The sequence below is a fragment of the Micromys minutus genome (assembly GCF_963924665.1).
Source record: "Micromys minutus genome assembly, chromosome: X".
Taxonomy (NCBI): domain Eukaryota; kingdom Metazoa; phylum Chordata; class Mammalia; order Rodentia; family Muridae; genus Micromys; species Micromys minutus.
The window spans coordinates 112,266,352-112,277,923 of NC_137970.1; the positions used below are offsets into that span (position 1 = coordinate 112,266,352).

Sequence of the window (11,572 nt, forward strand, 5' to 3'; positions counted from 1 at the left end):
GTCGCCACGCGCGGACAATGGCGACTGCATCAGCCTGAGGCGGACTTCGTTCGCAAATAGTTGCCTGACGTGGCGGAGGAAGCTGTGGTGCCTCCGGAGCCAGCCGTGGCGGTGACAGCGCGCCTGCGCGCTTCCGCTTCGCCCTGGACCTAGCGGTGGCGTTGAGACCCCGCGGAGCCCGCCAGGTGGGTGGTGGCGACTGCGCTGGCAGTTTCAAGGCGCATGCGTGCGCGAGTGGGGCGGGCAGGAGGGCGGAGTCTGGGCGGTGCCGCTCAGACTTCCCAGGGTCTGCTGGGGCGCTGCGGGAGGCGGCCCTGGAGTTGCAGTGCACGTTCTGAGCGCTGCAGACCTCTCTTTTCTCTGCTCTCTTCCAGCGCCCTTTTGGCCTCTTCACTTCTCTGACCGTTGTGTCCGGGACTACGTGAGAACCATGAGTGGCAGCAACTTGAGCGGGAACGACGAGTTTGATGAGCAGTTGCGAATGCAAGAATTGTACGGAGGAGACCCCAAGGAAGGTGACACCCAGAACGACCCCTCTGGAGAAACCGATTCTTTGGGACAACCACCAGATGACACTCCCTACGAGTGGGACCTTGATAAGAAGGCTTGGTTCCCTAAGGTAAGAAAGAGTAGCTTGAGTCCCACTGCAGAGCGGGGCCATAGGGCTCCCTGGCCACCCTTGCGGGACATCTCTCTCACGTTTGCTCCGCTGAAGTACTAGGTCTTTGATCCAGTGGTGGTTGGTGGCTAGTCTGTTTGTTCAGTCTCTTGCAGTCCCGGTGTATAAAGAAAAGTAAAGTGGTACATTAAGTTTTTTTTATGCCTTATTAATTTGTATGTGAAGGTCATAGTTCATTTATATCTTGATATTTTTACTGCAGAAAGGAAAAACACCAAGAAAAACACATTAAGAAGAGTTTTTTTCCTGTATGGCCAAACTTATGCTTCGTGTACATGCTTGAGTAAAATGCAGCTTGTTGATTTCCAGGGTTGGGAAGCAGTCATTCACCTCACTCAATCGAATACACTTTTCTTGATTCTTGTTTTATTTTATCGTTCTACTAAATTTTGTTCCAGGACATCTAAGTTTGAACCCTCTATCCACAGGAATAGGACTAGGAATGCACAGGAAATGGACAAACGAGATCTCTACATTTGTTTCGAGTACTTGGGAATTGCTAAGTGTTTAATTTCAACATGGAAATAACACAACTGGTGTTGAACTCAGTGTTTTAAACTCTATGGTGAAAGTACTGTTAGTCTTAGCCTCATAGGAACTTTGGCATCAAAGGGTACTAACAGTGTACCAAGCGCTTGGAGAGCCAATCACACAAAACTTTTTTTTCCATTGTGCAGGAGGATGTTGGTTCAAAAATTCTTTATTTTGGCTCTTCTTTCTGATTTTGTATTGGTGCATATTTCAAGCACCCCAAATGCAAAAATTTATAACTGAACTTCTGGTCTTGTGGTGCCCCCTTGAATGTAGATGTGATTTCTTTTGGAGCGCTTTTAATAGTCTGACAATTATTTGGTATCTGGGCACAGAAATTGAGATTCTGTGATTAGATTACTAGTTGACTTTGGGTTTTACAATCTTGTTATTTGATACTTCTTTTGTTTTACGTATTGGCCAGTTTAGTCCAATATACTGTAGAGAAGTAGTAATTTATAAAAAATGTAGAAAGGTGATAGCTTCACTTAAAACTATGCATGTTTTAGCAATCCGAGCACCTTTGTCCTCCTTTGATCACACTACACGGTTTCTATGGAAGGTGACTGGTCTTGGACTATAATTATTACAACTACCTGCGGTGTAAACACTTGTTTAAGTTTTAGGTTCTGTTGCTGAATGTACAGCCTTATAACATGGTTTCCGCAGGTGAAGTAACCTTGTCTGCATGTGTGTTGACTTACCCGTTTAGATCACCGAAGATTTCATTGCTACCTATCAGGCTAACTATGGCTTCTCTAGTGATGGTGCATCCAGCTCTACTGCGAATGTCCAGGACACCAACCCTAAGACTGTAGAAGAACCGCCACAAAAAGAAATCCCAGAAACCACTGACTCCAAAAAGAGGGGAGAAAAGAGAAAGGCCGAATCCGGCAAGTGTTTCTGTCTTTGTAAAACCTGGGTTTAAAAATAAGATAGGGAAAATGTGTGAGTCTGTTTTACATGTTGGAGGATTATAATAGCATTGGAAGAATAATAATGTGCATTAAAGTTATGAAGAATAGAGCGCTAAAGGTAATTCTCAGTCAAAAGTTTTATACTTTGAAAGCCACATAGTAATTCGAGTTAGTCATAGTCTTCTGAAGTAAAGAGAACATTCTAAAACTGATGAAACGGCCATCACTAAGATTTCATAATGTAATTCTTGTTGTTTCTTTCAAGTGTTTCATTTATTTCCTTTTGGTTTTCAGGATGGTTCCATGTTGAAGAAGACAGAAATACAAACGTATATGTGTCAGGTATTTATTCTGTTGCAATGCGGTTTTCATGTTGGAAACGTTTAGTGTTGAAACTTTGTGCTAAGTGAGTTTTAGTGTCGATGTTTTTTGTTCACCTGCTTATGTTAGCAAGGAATTTACTTAGTAGTGGATGAAGAAAAGCTATGCAACATGCCTGCCTTAGGTAAATGACACCAATATGTCCCTTCACATTTAGGGAAGCATAAACATAGCATAGCTGTGCTATTTTTAATGTATAAAATATGAATTATCTTCACATTTATAGTTAGGGAGTGTTTTTACCCATTTTACACAAGTGTGCTTTCTGTTAACTTGTTTTATGTTTCTTAATGGTGAAACACTAAAATCTTTTACCTTCATTAAACACTTTAAAATTGTTCTCTGAAATTACAGGTCTCCCTCCAGACATCACAGTGGATGAATTTATACAGCTTATGTCCAAATTTGGTATTATTATGAGAGATCCTCAGACTGAAGAATTTAAGGTCAAACTTTACAAAGATGATCAAGGGAATCTTAAAGGAGATGGGCTTTGCTGTTATCTAAAGGTTGGTATTTGGTCAAATAAGTCTCTTATCCCTCCGGTTTTTAAACCAGGAACCAAGGCTAGAATTTTATAGATACTAACCTAAGCCACAAACCATCCAAAACAGAATACAAAGAATACTGGACTTTCGGGTCATTACTGTATATAGGTGATGTTTTCTAGGTTTTTCTGTACAGTATTCACAGCAAATGCTACAAACACGTGGCACAAAAGAAGTACTAAGTAAGATAGAGGAAAATCCAGAAATCATCCTAGTGATATTAGGGTTATTTGCTTGTTTTAAGAAACTGTTTCCTACAAGGTCAGTATGTTATGTAAATCTGTAATTGAGGAGTTTCTCTTATGTTCAAAAATTTCACTCCAAAAACATTTTCATCAGTGTATGTAACCAATAGTTTAAAAATCTGAGAAGGAAGACAGCCAGTGACATTTTATTTGCACATTGGAATGAATTGGAATGGGGTTTAGCAAAGTCTTGCCTGCTGCCTATTTTTGCAAATACAATTTTGTTGGAACACAGCCCCACTGGCTAACTTATGCTTTTGTGTTTGGCTGCTTTCATTGAGTGGTTGGAGCAATAATCCTGACCCTAAAGCCTAAACTGTTTAGTAACTGGCTCGTGACAAAATGTGTTTTCTAACCCTGAATTAGACTAGAAAGGAAACGGTGAATTGCACTTATGCTTCAAACACCACGGAAGAGAATTAAAATGAAAATTGGCAGAACTGTAAATTGTACAGGCATTGATTGCTGTGAAAGGAAGTTATCATTTCTAGAACACCAGTTAGTCACCTTAGGAGCACATGTTATCCATTCTTAACCTGGTGCAAAATAAATGGTCACAATTATGACACATGTATTTGTCACAGAACCTGAAAATAATTCTAAATCAAAGAAAAATGATAATGTGGTAATATAAATGTCAGAGGTGTGTAGTTAGTGGATAGTATACAGTGGGATCAGAAGAAAGTAGTCTTGAGCTGGCAAGATTTGGGGTTATCAACTTAATCTGGTAAGTAAACCCTAACATGATCATTTAGGATGTTAGTCTTCTATATTCATATGTAAGAGTTTAGGCTTTTACTAGCCCAAAGTTGACTAAAAATATGTGAACTGAATTTTTAAAAGAGCAAGGTATTGATGGGATTTAATTTTTTTTTAATTTATGTGTATATGTGTGGGCTCGGGGCATGGATATATGTGCCCATGCTTGCTGTTGCCTACCCAAGCCGTAAGGAAATGTTGGATCCCATGGAGATTGAGTTATAGATTGTTAATGAGCTACTCATGGCTGCTGGGAACTGAACTTGGGTCCTCTGCAGAAGCTACCCATTATGGCTGCTGGGAGCTGAACAAGGGCTCTCAACTGTTGAGCAGTCTCTTCCACTCCATGGTTGGAGTTTTAAAGAATAACATTGCTTTATGAAACACTTTTATAAAAACTTAAGGCCCATGAAAGTAACAAATTGTCAAACCAATAAGGTGTACTCCAGAAAATAAAGTTAATCTAGGATCCATATTTGATTGGGCAGATAGGTCAGTGGTCTTCAGACCTTTTGATCTCTGAGGAGGGGTAGCAACCGATATGTTTGTGTAGGACCCAGAATCCATAACTGCATTTAATATATAAACCATTAAATAGTTCTCTTCTACTAAGCATGTTATTACAGATGTATATCTTAGTTTGATGGAGCTGAACACTAAAGGCTGGCTGTCTTCCTTCCAGTTCCTTGATCACCCACTGTTAGGTCGATTAGGAATTTTACAGCTGGAATATGCCACAGATATTCCTCAGTTCTACTCCTCTCCTTCTACAGAGGAGACATTTGGGCTCCTGGAGACAAAACGTACCCACTAATATAGTTTACTGAACATTTACTGTATGTTATTCCCTAACCTTTCCATATACTATGTCATCTAATTTTTTAAGGAGTCCTGTGATGACGAGATTTTAGCTTTAAACAGATGGAGAAATTGGGGGTTTAGAGAACTAGCCATGTACCTAAGTTACTGCATGTGTGTGAGGTGCATTTGTGTTTGGAACAGAGCTTTCCTGATTGCTATTTTAGAATTCTTTATCCCTACATATATAGATATAAACAAAATCTCAAGTTTCATTTCAGTGCTCAACTTAATGAGGATTTTATTTTACCTCCAGAAAGAATCTGTTGAACTTGCATTAAAACTTTTGGATGAAGATGAAATTAGAGGCTATAAATTACATGTGGAGGTGGCAAAGTTCCAGCTGAAGGGTGAATATGATGCGTCAAAGAAGAAGAAGAAGTGCAAAGATTATAAGAAGAAGCTGTCTCTGCAACAGAAGTACGTATTTTGTCTTCTTTTGAAAGATTGCATGCGTACATATTTCTTCCAAGCGTAACTGTAACCAGCTTTATTAAAGGTACTTTTCATAAACAATCATAGTATTCAGGCAGGACATGGGCAGACAATCAACACCACACAAGAACTTCCAAAGTCCCTTCCTGTATAGACTACCCAAATCATAAAGCCACTGTGAAACCCAATGAAATCTTCATTCGATGCTTCGAAAAGGGGAAAGTAGCTCAGAGTGAGGGTTGACATTTCACATTAAGGATGTTGTTTAACAGCTTTTCACAAGCCATCCCTGACTATCAGTCTGAGGGTCCACAATCTTTTATAAAAGGAACCATTGCTCTTCTGAGAACTCTTGATGAAGTCATTGCAAAGTCCACATCGTCCAATAGACTAGAAAACGAATTTTAAGGGTCAGGTTCCAACAGGTCTCTTGTTTTAAGGAAATTAATTCTATGTTTATGGTACAGGGGGAAGAGGATTTAAAAATGAATTGAAAGTTTTCCCAGACCACAAGGCATTTTGTACCTTGGTGGCCACCTATGTCAAGACCAGGATGTCATACTCCTGGAAGCCAACAGGAGCCTTTCAGAATTATTAAGGAAAGAGGTTTTTTGTCCGCAGTCCAGCTTGGGAGATACTTTGTTCATGACAGATGATCCTTCCCACAACAATGAAGTGTTCTGTGTGCTAGCAATATAGGTTTTTTTAAATGTAAAACAGAATTCTGCATTTTTATAAAACTTGATAAAAATATTATTACCAACTGTATAGTCACCAGAAGTACACAGTTATCAAAAATGCACACATGTCACTTGGCATCTCCAACACCTTCAACTTTCTGTGCCTGGTCTGTTTTGGTGTCTCCATTTTCTGCAGGATTATTTGCATCCTTACCGGCAAGGACTTTCCCCTCCTTCCCCTTGGGTACCTTCTCTCCCTTCTTTTCAGGGGCCTTTTTAGAGATGTTTTTGATAATAGGAACTTAGTTTGCTCTATCAAACATGTCTCCAATTTATTCTAAAGGACTTTGATTCAGCAGTCTCTTCCATGGACCGATTTGGCAGTGGTGAGGAGGGTTGTCTTTTTTTGGGATGATTTGTAAAAATGTCTGCTCTAGGCTTTTTTATTCAAAAACAATGATGAGTAATGGGCTCCTGATGAACTGAACATCATTGTCCCTCCATCCTCTCTTCCCACACTTCCTGCCCCTACCCTTTGTGCTTCCAGTCTTCACTAAATGAAGCATTTAATTTTGGGGGTGATTATGATATAAAAAGGGAACTTAATTTAGCTCAGTATTGACCATCACATGAAGAGTTGAAGCTTTTATTCTAGAACCATGACTTCATTTTTAGTGTGGATTGAAACCAACTGCCAGGAGTTAAATTTGTATGTACAAGTTAGTAAAAGTTAGAAATGCTGAAGGCTTTATCATTGCATTTACCATATAGGTAGGTTGTGTGTGTGTGTGTGTGTGTGTGTGTGTGTGTGTGTGTGTGTAATGGAACATTGTATTAATTTTTTATTAAGCATGTTTTAAAATATGCTAGTTTTATTTATTTATTTCTTATACATTTTTTAAGATTGTAATTAAGTGTTTGTGGGTACATATATACATATACATATATATATATATGTAACAATAATATAGGAAAAGAGGCTATTAATTTGAGGGGATAGGAGAGAGACTAGGAGGGGCTGGAGGGAGGAAAGGGGGATACAATACAGTTCTATTTTAATTAAAATATATTCTTTTTTTTATTGAGCTTCACACAGTCTGTGAGTTGTTTCTGGGGTGTTCAGAGCTTTCTGGGGTTAGTATCCCATTATCAGTGACTGCATATTATGTCTGTTCTTTTGTGACTGGGTTATCTCACTCAGGATGATATTCTCTAGATGCAGCCATTTTCTTAAGAATTTGGTTAAGTCATTGTTTCTGATAGCTGAGTTGTACTCCATTGTGTAAATGTACCACCATTTTTGTATCCATTCATCTTCTGAAGGACATCTGGGTTCCTTCCAGCTTCTGGCTATTATAAATAGAGCTGTTATGAACATTGTGGTGCATGTGTCTTTGTTGTACATTGGACTGTCTCTGGGGTAAATGCCCAGAGGTGGAATAGCTGGGTCTTCAGGTAGTACTATGTCCATTTTTCTGAGGAACCGCCAGACTGATTTCCAGAGTGGTTGTATCAGTTTACGACCCTACCAACAGTGGAGAAGTGTTCCTCTTTCTCCACATCCTCTCCAAATATGCTAGTTTTAAGATATTAGTCAATAAATACTTTCACTTATGAATCCTGTTAACATTCTAGTATTGTGCTTAAACTCATGATAAAAGGATCTTTTCTTTGTGTGGCCCTATGTTTTTTACAGACTTAGTTAAAATAGACACAAATTTTTCAAACAATATTAGAAAAATGTAAGATTATAGCAAAAAGTGAGTAGTATACTATTGAGTGCAATTTATTCTTCATAATATTATAAATTACATCTAAACTTAAATCGGTTTTTGGTCTCCAACTACAGTCAGCCATTCATATACATGGGTTCTGTATATGTGGACTCACTGCACTAAATATGTACCATTTTTTTCTTGTCATTAGTGCCCATACAGTGCAGCATGACAGCTACTTACATAGCATTTACATTGTGTAAGGTATTATAGTACCCAAGAGATAATTTAAAGTACGTGGGAGGACAGGTGTAAGTTGTAAGCCAATATGCTAGTGTTCTATGTGACCAAGGGTTTAGGTATCCAGCTAGGGATGTATGTCCTGAACCAAACCTCCACTGAAAACCGGGGGATGCTTCTTCATCTTCCTAGATGGTTGCACATACTAACTCATTAGGAGACTTTAGAAGCCTAACTGCCGTGTTCTTCAATGGGACTCCAGTTACTTTGATAAGGAACACATGGGGGACTTCAGATTCTGAATGTGTATTTTTTCTTCTGCCTAGATTATTTTTTACTTTATAAAGTTCTGTGGAAGTATATTGGGATCAGATAATGACTATTTGTAAACTCTCACTAAAGGATTACATCCTTCACTTTTCTCTCCCACAAATCTGAACCCAGATTTCCGTTCACTGTTACTTTTTGTTATGTTAGGCAGTTGGACTGGAGACCTGAGAGACGAGCTGGACCAAACCGACTGCGACATGAGCGAGTTGTCATTCTCAAAAATATGTTTCACCCCATGGATTTTGAGGTAGGAAATGGTGTTTTAACATCTAAGAATTCTGCAGTTTTCTTTTACAGGAGGGTACAAAGCTTACCTCACTGTAGAGGCCTATTTCTGAAGTCATGGGTAGGATAGGAAAATGGAACAAAGAATCAGCCTGTATTTAGAATTCCGCATTTATCCCATTGTTCTTTTGATTGTATCCCAGATAAGACTGTTACTAGTCATACTGTGGGCCAAAATCACAGCTGCTTGCTGTCTGAATTCAAAGATTGATGGGAACAGCCTGTGGGGTTTGTCATACAGCTGATTTTTGGTGGGGAATACCAGTTCCACACTTGAATCTGAAAACTGAGAAAAGTTTGATCTTTAAAGGAATCTTATGTTCCATTAGTGAAGGCTGTTTTTCAGGACCACATTTTAATATCCATGGAAAATCCCCAAACCAGTACACAGGGGATAAATAGGAATCATTGAGGTAGCTTGCACTTTGTCACACCCCTTGATATCATGCGCTGTCCCAGATGGGTACTGTCAGCAGTGGAAAAATAACTTCAGTTTTCTGTCTAGTTCTAGAATTAATGATAGCACATTGCACACAAGGAAGAAAATGTTCATAATGTAAAAAGCTCAGATTTGGAAACATTCTAGTTGGAATCTCTGTCTGATCTTGTTCTTTTCATTCACATTGTCAACAGTGTCAAAAGGGATGCTTCAGTTTTTAGCCCCTTAGCAAAGGTCTTAAAACGGACAGGTCATTGCTGAACTGTCCTCATAAAGTGGTGGGGTTTACAGTGCACTTGTGGAGTCTGAACATCTTTTTGTGATTAGAAAGATTCTGTAGTCTCTTGTCACCAGAAGGCTCTTGAAATCTCTTAACAGCTATTTTAGATGTACAGTGGTAATGAAACACAGTTGGAAATCAAAGGCATACTCCATAGAGAGTTTCTGACTTGTTACTGGCTTGGCTTGAGGTTTCGCCAACTTTACAATGGTGTGACAGCAGTTGTGCATGCAACAGGAGCCATGATTCACATTTTGGATTTTGAGATTTTTGTCAGGCTAGTGACATTTGATATGCTCCTTCCTCACACCACTAGGCAGCAGCTGCAAGCTTCAGGGCTCCATCAGCATTTGCCATGAGGGTCAGCAGTGACCATGAAGTCTACAGTGTACTTCTCTGATGTTCAGTAAACTAGCTGTATCAGAAAATCAGGAAACATGTTTTGTGAGATGCTTTTGGCCTGCTGTGGGCTAGCATGTTCTGTGTGTTTCAAAGGTGGAGGACGCTACACTGGTGCATGGTGTGTTTTACACTGAGTAAATTTTCAGTTTTGGCTGGAGTTAGTAAGACAGGTGGGTTACCCGTACTTGCCTTTTGAAATGTTGCATTGCCAGAGGAGGCTCAAAAGAACATTGCATGTAATGCACTAGATGTACTGCCTTTTCATCATGGCTGCTGGAGAACGAGTGCTTGGTTTATCAGGTGATATGCATCCGTTCATCCTGCTTATACGAAAAGATGTCATTGTAAACTTCATCCCAACCATCTGGCCCTCTGCAAGAAGTCTAATTGCGTTTGTTCTTTCTTCTTCCTCTGAGCCTGCTCACTGGGAGAACTTCTCCAATAAAACTGTCACACTATGTACACTTATTTTCCTAGAGTGGCCCATATCATTTCTCTCCTAAAAACTACTTTGGTTTTTAGTGTTTTTTTGTTTTTTTTTTTTTTTTTTTTTTGAGATGGGCCTTCACTGTCTAGCTCAGGGTGGTCTTGAAGTTGCTTTGTAGCCCAGACAGGCCTCAAACTCAAAATCATCTTGCTTCCACCTCCTGCAGTTCTACAGCCCTATGCTGTATATTTGGTCTTGGCCAATATAAATTCTTTCTGGTGGGTGTTTTTGAAGACAGAAGCTTCACACTTAAAAATTGGTGGCAGTTTCAGAATAAGTCCAGGACCCCGCAAGATGCTTTATTTGGTAAAGGTATTTGCCATCAAGCCTGACCACCTGAGTTTGATCTTTTGAACCCACATGGTAGAAGGAGAGAACCAACTCTCAGAAGTTGTCATCTGACCTCTGTAGGTGTCATTTTGTGCATGTGTATGCATGAATGAGTGAGTGAATGAATGGATAAGCTAACAAATGAACAGGCATACATATGTTGGTATGTATGTATGTGTGTTATAATTCTTACTTTATTTCAAGTCGGTACAAAGTTTTCATCTTTCTGTTGTGGTTTTCCTTCCTAGTATTTCCCTCTGCCACACTATGAGTTCCCCAAGAACCAGGACTTTGTCTACTTTGTTTGTGGCTGTATTTCTGATGCACAGAACTGTATCTTTCACTCCTCAGTACTTGAGCATACATGTATTAATATGTCCTGAATGTGTCTGTGGTGCTCAGATTTAACCAGGGCCTTGAACAAGCACACATTCCACCACCGAGCTTCAGCCCAACCCTTCCCTTTATTTTTGTATGAAGAATAATTGAAGGGATGAGTGAGGTCCTAGTACTTCCAAACCAGGCTTTCCATTGCCTAATGGAAGAAACAGTTTCTCTTTAGCATCTTTGTAAATAAGAGCAAGTGTCTACCTCCAATGCTGTGCTGAATAGAGGGGCAAGATAATCTCTTCTGGCAGTGGTATGTTTCAGAATGTGCAGGGAAAGACATCGTGTTAGTGTATGCTCTCTTTGTTTGCACAGATGCCTGGTCTCCAGTGTTCCTAGTAGCTCAGTGAGAGCCTGTTGTCTTGCTTTTTTGTTCAGGGTTTCTAGACCTGGACCTCAAATCGTATCAGTGTAGACCTGCATAACCTAAGTAAAGTAGACTCTAGCCACAATTATTATTAGAATTGGTTAAGATTCATCTCTGCAGTTAAACAAGACATGTAGTAACTCCTATGTTGTAATACAGGCACATAGAAGAACTGTATCACAGAAAAGTGTTGGATGATACTGGTATAGATGTTCAGGTTGGCTTCAGACTTACAATCTCCTGCCACTTCCCATGAGCTGGGATCACGGGCCCAGTC

General features: G+C 39.6%; 1 protein-coding gene across 2 annotated transcripts in view; it reads left to right on the top strand.

Moving 5' to 3' along the window:
• The window catches only part of HTATSF1 (HIV-1 Tat specific factor 1), a 15,952-nt gene continuing 4,380 nt past the window's right edge, over positions 1 to 11,572 (top strand). The window contains exons 1-7 of one of the 2 annotated variants that reach the window (XM_080910911.1): positions 1 to 185; positions 375 to 619; positions 1,923 to 2,103; positions 2,422 to 2,469; positions 2,863 to 3,017; positions 5,175 to 5,338; positions 8,466 to 8,565. In XM_080910911.1, the coding sequence (XP_080767037.1) occupies positions 431 to 619; positions 1,923 to 2,103; positions 2,422 to 2,469; positions 2,863 to 3,017; positions 5,175 to 5,338; positions 8,466 to 8,565 (837 nt within the window). In that variant the 5' untranslated portion in view covers positions 1 to 185; positions 375 to 430. Of the gene's footprint in view, positions 186 to 315; positions 620 to 1,922; positions 2,104 to 2,421; positions 2,470 to 2,862; positions 3,018 to 5,174; positions 5,339 to 8,465; positions 8,566 to 11,572 lie in introns of those variants that run through there. The other variant, XM_080910912.1, reaches the window with a different exon arrangement.